Source organism: Drosophila sulfurigaster, chromosome X (assembly GCF_023558435.1).
Source record: "Drosophila sulfurigaster albostrigata strain 15112-1811.04 chromosome X, ASM2355843v2, whole genome shotgun sequence".
NCBI classification, from domain to species: domain Eukaryota; kingdom Metazoa; phylum Arthropoda; class Insecta; order Diptera; family Drosophilidae; genus Drosophila; species Drosophila sulfurigaster.
In genome coordinates, this window is record NC_084885.1 from 4,141,725 (window position 1) to 4,155,815 (window position 14,091).

At 36.9% G+C, this 14,091-nt stretch overlaps 2 protein-coding genes across 13 annotated transcripts in view; one reads left to right on the forward strand and one right to left on the reverse strand.

Annotated features, from left to right (window-relative positions):
* The window catches only part of LOC133849420 (uncharacterized protein CG43867), a 184,522-nt gene extending 175,880 nt beyond the window's left edge, over window positions 1-8,642 (forward strand). For 5 of the 12 annotated variants that reach the window (XM_062285486.1, XM_062285491.1, XM_062285490.1 and 2 more), the window contains 5 exons: window positions 21-133; window positions 926-1,135; window positions 5,934-6,029; window positions 6,245-6,586; window positions 6,662-8,642. In XM_062285486.1, coding sequence (XP_062141470.1) covers window positions 21-133; window positions 926-1,135; window positions 5,934-6,029; window positions 6,245-6,586; window positions 6,662-7,990 — 2,090 coding nt within the window. In that variant the 3' untranslated portion in view covers window positions 7,991-8,642. The remainder of the gene's footprint in view (window positions 1-20; window positions 134-925; window positions 1,136-5,933; window positions 6,030-6,244; window positions 6,587-6,661) is intronic. The other 7 variants (XM_062285487.1, XM_062285492.1, XM_062285494.1 and 4 more) reach the window with 3 other exon arrangements.
* A 197-nt stretch (window positions 8,643-8,839) lies between these two features.
* LOC133849421 (vesicle-trafficking protein SEC22b-B) lies at window positions 8,840-12,479 on the reverse strand. Its single transcript, XM_062285499.1, has 4 exons — window positions 11,815-12,479; window positions 11,615-11,724; window positions 11,192-11,493; window positions 8,840-11,125 (listed from the first exon to the last, which is right to left on the reverse strand). The coding sequence occupies exons 1-4, from the start codon at window positions 11,887-11,889 to the stop codon at window positions 10,977-10,979; spliced, it is 636 nt and encodes a 211-aa protein (XP_062141483.1). The 5' UTR covers window positions 11,890-12,479; the 3' UTR covers window positions 8,840-10,976.
* Window positions 12,480-14,091: the final 1,612 nt, after the last annotated feature.

Sequence of the window (14,091 nt, forward strand, 5' to 3'; positions counted from 1 at the left end):
CACACCTCTTCTTCTTGTAGACTGCGTGCTCTGGCGCCATCCCATACTGCTACACACCAAAGATACCATCGCAGCGCCCTTGTCCTCCATGCACACCGAGTCCATGCAGCCAGAGGCCATAAAACTCTTCAAGGTAAGATATTAAGTTGATCTCACAGCAATTTTCAACAGATCTGAAACTAAATTATGGTATCATTAATTTGAAACCTATCTCATGGTGATCTTTTAATGTTATATTTAATTGATTGATTCATTCGAAACTTTTCTTAATTCGTTATATATGATCGCAAACCTAGATTTCAAATTATTCTTTTAATATTACATTACCATTTAACATTGTTGCTCATTAAGTATTATATTACTTAAAAACTTATCATATATTCGTTTGCATAATAATTAAAAAACCTATCTGAAGTTCTTTAAAAAAAAAGTCAACTAGTTGTATTACTTTGAATTCGATCATTGTGGAACATTCAGCTGTTAACCATTAATGATCGCAAACCTATCTTAAGTCGGTTTTCAAATATTATAGTACTAAATAAATTATCTTTAAACTCTTTGAATGTTCTATTGCATTTCAAGTTATCTTAAGTTGTTCGTTTTATATAATATATTCGTTTGCATATTAACTATAAAAGTTATCTGAAGTTCTTCCTCAAAGGTTTCTTAACTAATCGTATCGCTTTGAATTTTATATTTGTAGAGCATTCAGCTGTTAACCACTAATGATCGCAAACCTATCTTAAGTTGGTTTTCAAATATTGTAATACTGAAAGACTTATCTTTAAATTCTTTGAATATTCTATTGCATTTCAAGCTATCTTAAGTTGTTCTTTTTATATAACATATTCGTTTGCATATTAACTATAAAAGTTATCTGAAGGTTTACCAACTAATCGGTTCGCTTTGAATTTGATCTTTGTAGAGCATTCAGCTGTTCATGTCGGTCGCTGTCAATCAGCCGGGAATCGATTATCATGTGGTGCTCGCCCAGAATGCTTTGCAACACTGTCTGGACATGCCGGAGCTGCAGACCGAAATGATCTGCATACTGATCAAGCAAACCTCCCGACATATGGGCCAGAAACTAAGTGTCGGTGTCCAGGTAAACAAGAAACTGGGCAAGCAAACGCGCGTAAGTTTTTCAGTTGCAAAGCTTCTTATCATTCAAAAGTTCTTTTAGTTGAAACCCTTTCCCCCCTTTAAAAGAGTTGTTTAATGGTTTTTTTTTTGTTTCGTTATGATTTCCCCGTACTAATCCCAAAAATACTAACTACATGTCTAGCAAATTGGATTCCACTCGAATCCACAACTCTCTCTATCTATCTATCTCTCTCTCCATCATCAGTAGCTCTCTATATCTCTCTGTCTCTCTCATGATCTCTGCATTTCATGTGCGAATTTCAATAGAGATCAAAAGAAAAGCTCTCTTTATTAGACTTTGAGCTGACCTTTAGCTACTTCAACCGATATTAGCTAAATAAATGTTTCCTATAACTGAATATGGGTATCGTACTATATTATGTTATCATTTTTGATTCGAGATTAATTGCATTTATTGCTTATCATGTGCATTTGCTTTGATCACAACAAAAGCTTTGCTTCAAATTAAAAGCTTACGAACGCTTTATAATCACACAATATAATGTTTAAGATATACTCTCATACCAACATAAATACTCTTAACTTATCTCAAATTAAATTGTTAATACTCCTCTATGCATGTGTTTGTTGTCTACTAATCCTAACTTGATTTCTTTTTTCTCTGACTTGTTTTAAGTATAGTAGTGGAACAGACAATGAATTTCCCCCATAACTGTCATACACATATGCAATCTACTATAATCGTATAAATCTATTTATACAAGGCGCATTATTAGCCGTATACACATACATTATATACATAAGTATTCGTGCATTAGCTTTCAAGAACAATACACCAGCTATATCTGATGAAACTGCTCGTTAATCTATGTGTATATACTCTATATAAGCAAACATGCCTACATTCTCAATGTATATATAATATATACTATGAATATATCTACATATTTTTTTCTTTGATATAATCTTATTGTTGATTCGTTATCATTGTATAAAGTATTTGCTGTAAATTTCACACACCCACAAACTTGCCAATACATACATACATATACACAAGTATAGTACTACAAACATACAAAACTATACTCTACATCACAAGGAACTCACTTACATACAGTATGTCAAGAAACTCTTTACACACTGAAAAAAACACATATTTTTTGACTTTGCATGCAAAAATAACGCCTTTAGTTATTATTTTTCAATTTTTTTTTAATGCAGATCTATTATTTAGTAAATTTCAAATTAGTATGTACAAAAATAAAAACAATACAACGAAAGGGAACATTTTAAATCAACAAAATATGAGTTTACACATTTTTGACACTGTCAAGAAAGTGTTTACACACTTTAGTTTTCGATTCTGTTTTGTTCTATTTTTCGTAAAAACTGTACTTTATTGTTAACTATGCTTATGCACTATTCGCTATTTTTGCATTCCTTTTCATTCAATTGCGAAATCTTGCTACGTTCTTGTCAAAAAGCTGATTTTTAAATTATTTAACATACCTGGAGCTGGTTTGACTCTTGACGTTACCCAATTGACTTATTATAGTCACAAAATTGGAGAATCTGTAGCTTAGCTAGTGGAGCTACTTGGGGTATCGCGAAAAATAATTTATAATGCTCCAAATCGAGCCGAAAATTAAGAAAAACTGCAAGCAAAGTATGGAAATGGTCGAAAAATGGATATTGACGAGCGAGCATACCGCCTTAAAATGGGCAAGGTCCGTCAAAACCCCCAAATTTTGATCAGGACCCTTGCCAAGGAGTTGGAAGAAGGGTGTGACACGATCAATTCACATGAAACCGTCCGGCAACTAATTCTGCGGAACAAATACTATTTTCCCAATTTTACTGTCAGAATGATGTTGCGCTGATGTAAGGCTGTTAACGGCTTGTGCCATACTCTAGTTGGTCAATCATTGTAGTATAGCATTTTTTTTGGTTTGGACATAGAATACGACGTCATCCCAATAGTTGTCCGGCGTGATTTTCATGTTAAAAGCCAAAATTTAAGCGTTTTCAACATTTACTTTCGAAAGCAGCGGCCTCTTACGCGCAACCGTTTCAACGGTTGAAGAGTGTTTGCTCCGCAGAATTAGTTGCCGGAGGGTTTCACGTGAATTGACCGTGTCACACCCTTCTTCCAACTCCTTGGTGTGGGTTCTGATCAAAATTTGGGGGTTTTGACGAACCATGCCCATAATAAGGCGGTCTGCCCGCTCGTCAATATCCATTTTTCGACCATTTCCACACTTTGCTTGCAGTTTGTCTTCATTTTCGGCTCGATTAGAGCATTATAAATTATTTTTCGCGATACCCTAATCAGCTCCACTAGCTAAGCTACAGATTCTCCAATTTTGTGACTATAATAAGTCAATTGGGTAACGTCAAGAGTCAAACCAGCTCCAGGTATGTTAAATAATTTAAAAATCAGCTTTTTGACAAGTGCGTAGCAAGATTTCGCAATTGAATGAAAAGGAATGCAAAAATAGCGAATAGTGCATAAGCATAGTTAACAATAAAGTACAGTTTTTACGAAAAATAGAACAAAACAGAATCGAAAACTAAAGTGTGTAAACACTTTCTTGACAGTGTCAAAAATGTGTAAACTCATATTTTGTTGATTTAAAATGTTCCCTTTCGTTGTATTGTTTTTATTTTTGTACATACTAATTTGAAATTTGCTAAATAATAGATCTGCATTAAAAAAATATTGAAAAATAATAATTAAAGGCATTATTTTTGCATGCAAAGTCAAAAAATATGTGTTTTTTTCAGTGTGTAAAGAGTTTCTTGACATACTGTACATACATACATACTATCGTACAACAAAACGCGCCTGCAAACACCCATAGATCATCCTACAGAGCCACGTAGAGGGCCCTCTTATGTCTTAGGATAGGAGAGGAGGGTTGTAATGACTTTAGAAACAACTGTACTCTTAAGATTAGGCTTATCAGAACTATATGAGACAGTAATATTATAGAATACAATAATATAAATACAATTTGCCTTTACGTGTACTTGGTTCTCCATTCCCATTCTTATAAATTTTGAAGAGAACTCAAAAACAATTAGACAACTACAAGTTATTCATACCATACTACAATCCTTATTAGAATTAAAAAGAAAATATCAATGGTAGAAATATTCATTATAGGTAATACCCTGTTTACACTGGGCTGCATCATTGAAAATTTCCGTTAAGTGGAATCTTTCGCCACATTATTCCATAAGCGCCCCTTTGTTAGAGAGGGACGACTAATGGAGCTGCATAATGCGGCAATCCACAGCTATGGAAATCAGCTACATACAAATTTTAGACGCTTTCAAATTTTTTCGCAATAAAAAAAAAAACCCTAAATATGCCAAAAAAATTAAAAGGAAAGTAGACAGAGGCATAAGAAAATGTTTAAAGAAAATCGCCAAGACGATCAATTAGATCAGTTTATACAGAAATATGATTCTTGCTGATCGAGATGCCTTATTATGATGCTTAACGGAAATAAGTAGTCAACTTATAAATGATAAATAAAATTTATATAAACTTATACTTGTAAAGTGCCCACAAGTCGCATAATTTATTTAATTGTTCAATTTCGGCTCAAATGCTTTTATTACCTTTGACATTCTTATTTGTTAGTTTACTTTTGCACCACCAAACAGCTTTTTGCGTGATGCGACTTTGGTGTAAACACTTGCATCATAGAACCGCATCATTGAAAAAGATGCACTTGGTCTAAACAGGGTGTTTAAATACGAATACAATTTTCATTAAAAAAAAAAAAATGTGAAAAAAAGGTTGAACATTTTATCCATTATTTCTAGATTATATCTGAAATAAATACGAACTGAATATAGCACAATCTTTATCAAATTAGTGTGATATTATTCCCAATTTTAGATATCTTAATATAAAAATAAGTTTAGCAAATATAGAAATAGTTTGTAGTAACTTTAACTTAAATCAATATCAATTCAAGAGGCTCTACGTCACCACAAGTCACAAAGCAGCAAAAAACAAATCACAAAAACGCAGCTGCAAAACTATAAACTATACTTTTACTCTCAGTGTATCACACACATAGAACACATTCACATACAACTGAGCCACGTTCATGCGCTGCACACTTAACGTGATAACAAAAGTTGAGAGCATCAACCAAATATCATAACTAATAATTACGAAACTTCTAATCACGTTTGCTGTGTGCTGAGAACGCATTAATGTTGTTCAACGTTGTTGTCTCTCTAGAGTTTTCTCGACTTGTTTATGGTTTGCCCAGTTTAGTTTCGGTTGTTGTTCTATTTTGCGCATAGTTTGTTGCTGCTTTCACTCATCATTTTGTATTAAATGGCTTTGAATGTTTCGCATTATACTTGAAAGTTAACTCGTTTCCTCGTTTGCTAATTGCGCTTCTTCAATAAAAACAAACAAACCAAACAAACAAAAGCATACGACTTTTGTGTATAGATGTAAAACACACACGAAAAACAAAAAAAAAAAAAAAACAAAACAAAACAAAAGAAAACAAAACATAAATATATAGAAAGTGAAAATTGAACGTGAGCTCAAATTGATCAGCAAATGTTTTTTGGCTTTTCTTCTTCTATTCTATTCTATTGTGTTTCATTACGTTTTGCGTTTCGTTTGTATGTGTATCGAAATCAAATCCAATACCGATAACCAACAAAAAAAAAACCGTTAACCGAACACCGCAAAACGTAACTGTAACCGTAACCCTAAACGTTTTGCAACACTGAACTACTGACGACAACCAACCAACCAACCAACCAACCAACGAAACCAATGAAATTTACAGCAACTACTATTGTGCGCCACCCAAAGCCTGTTCACCTGTGATACCCAACAGGCTGGACAAGCTCAAGCCAACGGCAGTTCGCCCACATCGATACAGGTATGAGGGGAAATTGCTATTGTCTAATCTAAACACCATTAACGATTAATAATTACCGATTTACGTTACTTTTGTCAGTGTGTCCTCTGTGTACAAGTTTGCTTTCAGTTATCGTAGACAAAAAATTGAAACGTAGTGTTGCCTTAAAACCTTAAAGAAAAACCTTTACTCCTTAAATTCGTAACCAAAAAAACTTACTTACTTATTTCTAACAGGCTCCCGTATCGACGCCCATCATTGACTGCAAGTCCAATCCGCCCGCTTACAGTTTTGTCCAGGGCTGGCAATTACTCGCCCTCGCCGTCTCGCTGTTCGTCCCCAAATCGAGTCGCCTGCTCTGGTATCTCAAGTTGCATTTGTCCCGCAATGCGGATACCAAAACGGAGACGGGCAAATATGCCGCATACTGTGAGCGAGCTCTGGAGAGAACCCTCAAGAATGGGGGACGCGAAACGAAACCGTCGCGCATGGAGGTGCTATCGATATTGCTGAAGAATCCATATCATCACTCGCTGCCTCATGCGATACCCGTGCACATGATGAACACTACTTACCAGGTAAGCTACTACACTGCTGAACTACTACCACTTGCTGAATTCCTTGCTTACCTTGTCATCAATGCTTTTCCCAAGGTGGTGTCTTTCGATGGCTCCACAACGATTGAGGAGTTCCAATCGACGTTGGCTCAGGAGCTGGGCACACGCGATGCAACGAATGGCTTTTGCCTGTTCAGCGACGATCCCATCGAAAAGGATCTGGAACACTATCTGGAACCCCTGGCCAAGCTCTGTGATGTGATCAGCAAGTGGGAGACGGCGCTGCGTGAAAAGGGTTCCGGCAAATTCGAGAACTCACGCGTCATACAGTTGAGCTACAAGAATCGTCTCTACTGGAAGCACACCATCAAATGCGAGACGGACAAGGAGCGTCTGCTGTTGTGCTATCAGACAAACGCGCAGATTGTTCAGGGTCGCTTCCCACTCTCCCGTGAATTGGCGCTGGAGTTGGCCTCCCTGATGTCCCAGATCGATATGGGCGACTATTCGCATGAGAAGTCACGTGATGTGGGCTTGAAGGCGCTGGACAAATTCTATCCGTATCGGTATCGCGATGCGCTCGGTGCCGAGCAGCTGAAGGATGTGCAGGAGCTGCTCATCTCGAAGTGGACGCTGCTCAAGGGTCGCTCCACCCTCGACTGTGTGCGCATCTATTTGACCTGCTGTCGCAAGTGGCCCTACTTCGGAGCCTGCCTCTTCCAGGCCAAGCCACGTCAATGCGAGCCACACGCTGCTGCCGGTTCCCCGGTCGCCTGGTTGGCTGTGGCAGAGGATGCGCTCAATGTGCTCGAGCTGTCGACGATGGCGCCGGTGGCGCGTTATCCCTACAGCACTGTGATGACGTTTGGCGGCTGCCAGGATGACTTCATGCTGGTCGTGTCGCATGACGATGGCACGCTGGCCGGCGGCTGTGAGCAGAAGCTGCTGTTTGCGATGAGCAAACCGAAGATACTGGAAATAACGCTCCTGATTGCCGACTACATGAATGCCTTGGGCCACACGGTGCCGGGTACACCGCAAATGAATTCGCTGACACGCAACGGATCGCATCGCTCGTTGCGCACCTCTCAGCGGCCAGCGGGTGGCGGTGGCGGGGGTATCGCCGGTTTGACAGCGGTGGGAGCGGCAAGCAGCATCACTGGCTTCTCCACGAATGCGACGACAACGGCGCACAACACGCTCAACTCGCATGCCACGCACACGCTCAACTCGACGCATTCGCATACGCTGAGCAGCTCACATCATGGCGGTGCAGCTGGAGGTGGCGGTGGTGGTGGCGGTGGCAGTCATCAGGGTACGCTGAATTCGCAGAGCACGCACCATCATCATCACCATCATCAGGTGGCGCATCCGCATCAGCCGGATATACTCAAGAGCACGCCCGATCATCAGCGCATCAAGTGAGCGTCGGGATCATCATCAACAAAGTGTACAGGAGGAATTACATATGCATAAACACATACATATATACACGAGACCCATACATATACAAAGAAGCACTTATAGCATATACTATAATAACACTGCAGCAGTTTAGGGTTTAAGCCAACGTATGCCGTAAGGTATGCCACGATCGCTAGTGACAAACTTTACGCGCTACTCAACACTATAACAACAACAAGTTCTTTCCTAAGCTAAGCTAATTATTGGTACTCACAGACAAACACACATAACATATATACATATATAACGTATATTGTATTGAACTATTGTAAACACCATTAATTTTTTTTTTTGAATAGCTCTAAGAAGTACCGCAACGTGTTAGGTACATTTATTATTATATTCAAAGTATGTGTATTTTCCTATAGATATACATACCACTCTGCAGACAAAAAACAGATTTTTAGGCGTACAGTTACATCTACTATACTATATACTAACTATATATGTTTTCTTCACATTATTTTTTGTACAAATCTTTTCTTAAACACTCTCTCCTAGCTAAACGAAACAAACACAAACAAACAAAAAAAAAAAAAAAAAAGGAAAAAAGAAAACTATCTATCTATCTGCTTCGTCATGAATCTCACATTGTCCCTCCATGCTCAAAAACTGCCTTTTGAATGTAGAAGACAAACAAAAAGAAAAACCAATATAACGAAATCAAGAAACCAAGAAGCCAAACTAAACAAAACAACAACAAAAAAAAAAAAAAGAAAAAGAAATGCTTAATAACATTAGGGTTAGTCATGAGAAGAATTAACAAAATATTTTGTACAACATTTTTCATGCGCAGGCAATAGGAATATCTTTTTTTTTTTTAATATTTTTTTTTTTTTTTTAATGACAAAATAACTAGTACTATACTAAAATATATAGAGAGAGATATATACATACATATAAATTTAGGAAATAATTATGGTTTCTGCTTTTATTATTTCACATAGAGAGCAGAAGATCAACACACACACACACACTCACACACACACACATGTTTTCGAAAGCAAAAGTATTCACAATAATTTCACCTTTTAAAATGTATTTTGAATTGTCTCAAAGTGTCTAGACTCTGTTCGTTCGTTCGCTGAATACCAAACTAATAATGATAATGATAATGATTTGTGTAAACGTAATAAATAGCCAACCGATCACAGCCAGAGCTTCTAGTGAAACATAACAAATTTAATCGAATATAGCAATTGCAATTGATATACAAGAAAAACAAAAACGAAAAACAAAGAAATTCAAACCAAATATACATACATATATACAATTTATTTGTGATGTATACAAAAAAAAAAGGAAAATCAAGCAACAACAATTAAATGATATACATTTAAATTTATAGGAATAACAAAACAATTTTTTCCAAAGTACGACATACGAAAGTGCTAGCTCCAAAACAAAAAAAAAAACAAAATTAAAAATCTAAGTAAAAAAAAACCAAAATCAAGCACACATACTGTATTCGCAATTACAACAAATGTTTTACTCAGTCATTTCTCATTTATCTAAAAAAACGAAAAAGATAAATTAAAAACAAACAAAAAAAAAAAAAAGAAAAGAAAATTATGCTCCCTGTCGATTGGCCATTTTTACTGTATATTTCAAGAAATGTTTCGCTTTCGAATGTTTTTTTTTTTAATCAATTTTGTTAAAGCAATTTAGACACACGTATATATATAGTGTAGTATATACACACATAAATTAATATATATATATATATTTAACAGAAGGAAATTATACAAGAATTATATAAACTGTGTAAATGATACCGGCGCATTTTTTTCCTAATTGTAAAAAATTTGATATTAAAAATTTATATATGCAAAATCGCGAAAACCAAAAGGTGGCATCCAACTATATATAATATGCATACACATATATATATTGCATACGGATATGGCAAGGAATAGGCGAATATATCATCACTCAAATGACAAATATATAATGGAAAAATTAATCATTACAAAAAAAAAATAGAAACCGCATTTTTACTGGTTACTCATGGAATGGGGAACAGAAAACTTAACGACGTATGTATTCCAAATTCGATTTTGTAAAGCCTCGCGATTGGTTTGGTTTCAATCTACAATATGCCATATATTTTATTTTGAAACAATGTAAATTGATTTAATATTCTTAATAATTTAAAATAAATTGCCTAAATCGTATTTTATTGATGTTACATAGCATCCATCATTAGTCATTCATATCATGATCAGCATATCATATCATATACAATCTACATTATTTTTATTCACACATTTGCTTGCATCTATTACTTTTCAATTCATTTACAAAATTTCGAAACTAAGGCTGCGCGTTCTCCCCGCTTATACTACGATGTATGTAAACACAAATTAAATCAAATCGAATCAGATTAACAAAGGAATAAATGCGTTAATACAAAGAGTGATGGTTCGTTCTGTTCTTATTGCTGGCTAATGGAGTTGATCTTGTCGTTGTTGTTCTGGTATTTAAATGATAAATGAAATTTATAAAAGAAAAAAATAACCTAAAACGCAAGGTAAATGAAAGCAAGCGCGGCGCATGTCAAAAAAGTCGTGTGTTGTGTTTTGCCCCCAATTTAGTGTTGTTAATGTTATTAACTAGCGGTTTCATTGCTGCTGCTGCTGCTGTCGTTGCTTCAGTTGTTGTTGTACAATTACTATATAAAATATTTAAATGTCTTTTGGCCTTTCCGCTGTCTGCGCCCGCTTCACGTCTCAGACGTTTTCAGGGCACTGCCAGCAACAGCAACAACAACAACAGCAACATCAACTAAATATATCATCATTATCATCATCATCATCGTCGCCGCCGCTGCTGCTGCTGCTGGTGCTAAGCCAATTACAATTAACAATTAACAACTAGCAACTAAATATACATATGCATATGCACATACACATATTAAAGCATATACACGCATACACACATGTATATATTACAAAACCCAGAAGTATAATATAAACACTAGAAATATGGTGCCCACAGCCGCCGCCTTCACGTACATCGATTTGCGATTGAGCAATTTGGCATCCTTTTTATACTTTTGCGACATCATCGAGAGGTTCTGTGTTTTCGTATCCAACTCTATAAAGCAGTCGCAATCACATATAATCTTCGGTATGATCCTCTTTTAAAGGTGTCTCGACTTACCTGCCAAGACTGTGCCACGTTGCAGCACATCATCGATATTCTGAACCATAATGCGTTGCACATCCTGCAGCTGTGTGTTGATGTTGCTGATGTTGCGTCTGCGATCGGTTAATTGCTTTTTCGCCTTCTGTATGTACACATCAAACTCAATGAAGGCGTAGGGGCGTGTCACGGAATTGACACGCCTGCCATAGTTCGTATGAAACTCCTGTGCCAGATCCTCCAGATAGTTAAAGGCCAAACGCTTCGAATACATTTTATCAACCATTACCAAATAGCAAACATCATTCTCGATTAGATAGCTGTTGTTGTTGTAGTTGATTGGTGGTCGATCGTGGGGTACGAAGTCGATTTCAATTTTGAAATACAAAATACTCTATAAGCGATTTTCTTTGTTGGGCTTTGTTTTTTGTGGTTACTCACTGGAAGAGATATGGTCCTGTCTCAATGCTGCTCCTAGCCGGCGAGTGTGTACCCAGCTTTCGAAACAACATTTTCGCTTGATTTTGATAGTCCAAAATGCTGCGACCGCTCTACGAACAGCAAAAAAGTGAAAGTTTATACACATAAGCATTTAGCTGTCTTTGTGTGCGTGTGCATGAGTGTGCGTGTGCTTCACTCACCTGTTCGTCGTCCTGCATGGTGCCAACCAATGGAAGACCATCAATGACACGGGCAATCATCGTTAGCAACGCCATCTCTGCTGCTGTGTCTGTGAATTGCTCTGTCTCTCTCTATGTCTGTAGCTTGGGCAGCTTCTACGTGGACCACAAGCACTCAATGTGCGTGCGTGTGTGTGTTCGGTGTGTGGCCACGGCTACAGTTTATTGTAATGCGGTTTCTGTCTTTCCAGCTCGTTTGTTGCTGTTTTTGTGGCCACTCCTCTGTCTCCCTCCTCCCAGTGCCGCTATCGTCGCTCACGATTTCGTTAATGTTGCGGTTGCGATTTGCCAACTTTCAATTCAATGACTGCAATTTTTGGTTGCATTTGTTGATTACCACAGGAAAGTCGTCACTCTTATGTCGCACTGTATCTAATGGTTTCTATTTTGATGGCCCGTTGGACGTCGTTCAGTAAATATATACAAATTATGGATTAATGTTGTGTGTTTTGGTGGAAACTGATTCGTGTTTTATTTTGTATTGCTGGAAACACGTCAGCGGGTCTCGTTTGTTTTAGAGATGAACGCAATTCGATAGTCAATCTTTTGTAATCGATTACTCTTGCAAATATACTGTACCATATAGAATATACTAGAAATGTATTAGTTTGGTTACACCGCATTCGTGTGAGTATAAAAAGGCGGGTAGTTTTGAATCGCTCTCGAAGTTTCTTTTCTATTCACTAAACAGATGTTTTAATGCATAAAATTAACAATTTAAAAATATATGGAAACAGTAAAAAAAAGAAAACCCGACTGATAAATACACGCTTGCTTATTTTGAAGATAACCCTTAAACGACGATAAACTGAAAATCGAAAATACAACGGAAATGGTCACATTGACGATGAGTGGCAAGTGTTGTTGCAATAGCGCACATGCGCGCGATGATCGACTATTTCAAATTATTGCGAAACATAACAAGCTGATGAAATTGTTAACGAAATTGCGCTTTATGATGGAAATGTATAACTGAGTAACTTTTGGAAATTAGAATGCCAATAATTAAAAAGTGCTGAAAGAGGTAAATCGTTAATGGTAACAGTACTATTAAAATTAACAGAACGAATCAAGCATTCCACGTATTAAAAGCAAGGTGTCTTCTTAGTCATGCTCTAGCTCGCTTGCTCTTTATCTTAGTCCTGCTGTCTCACTCTAAACTGTTGTGGTTTTCTCGTCTCTGTTGTGCATATTGAACGGTAACCGTGTAGTCTGTCAGCTGTGTGACCAAAAGACAGTCATAATAGGGTTGAGGAGAGATGCAGATCTAAAATAATCAGGGAATGAATTTATAACTGTGATGACATCGATAACTTATCAGACATCGTTGCTCTATCCAATATTCAGTATGGTCACTGTGCATTGGTCTCAGCTGTGAGTAGTGTTGAAAACGTGTAGCTGTAGAGTCGCTAGATGGCGCCACTGTGTTAACTTCATGTGTTGCGTTTGGCGGGTTAATTTGAATTATTTTAAATCTGCTGATTATGGATTAAATCAACCAGCTTGAATTGAATTGTATTGAATTAGCTTAGTAACGAGAGAATTGAGAAGTTCATTTGATTCCAGGTATACTGACCTTTTAGGGGGATTTTCCAAGCATTATCAATTGCGCAAGCCATTTTAGATTGAGTCTAATCATGAGGCAAGTCAATTAAATAATTGCTTATTAAGTGGTATTTTATAGCAACAATAAATGCAATCAAGTGCAACTTTGAAATTATAAATTCCCAGTGCAACGTCACTTATCAAATCTGTTCGCTACTCTCTCATCATTATGTACATACATAAATTGACCCATCTGCTGCTTACGTATATTTGATGCATCAACAAAAATTTGATGGGATTGTACTATATAGTATAGTATAGTATCGTAAAGCTTTTTCAGTTGGCGCTTAATTGGTTCACGTCGGTGCTGTGCAGTCATAAATAAAATACATAATTATTGCTGTCCGTCTGACTGTCGTACACCCACCGACATATAGACATAGTATATAGTATATATAAGTAGTTCACTTTTGTGATCTTGTTTACCAGCCATTTCTAGTGAATTTCATTAAGGTTCGTTTATAAGTTCCACCGCCCACCACAACAAAAAATAAATACAAGCCTCACAATTTGTCCAGTCGCCTCCACCCGACTTGCATTTTAAATAGATCGCGCAAATTTAGAACGGGAATGGGAATGGGAATGGGAATAAGAGGGTGAGTTAGTTGGTTGGATTCTAGGGTCGACGAAACA

Coding starts and splice junctions, on each gene's coding strand:
- LOC133849421 (XM_062285499.1), bottom strand. CDS start 11,889: ATGGCGTTGCTAACGATGATTGCCCGTGTCATTGATGGTCTTCCATTG. Junction 11,725..11,814: donor CCATGCAGGACGACGAACAG/GTGAGTGAAGCA, acceptor TGCTGTTCGTAG/AGCGGTCGCAGCATTTTGGA. Junction 11,126..11,191: donor ACGTGGCACAGTCTTGGCAG/GTAAGTCGAGAC, acceptor ACTGCTTTATAG/AGTTGGATACGAAAACACAG.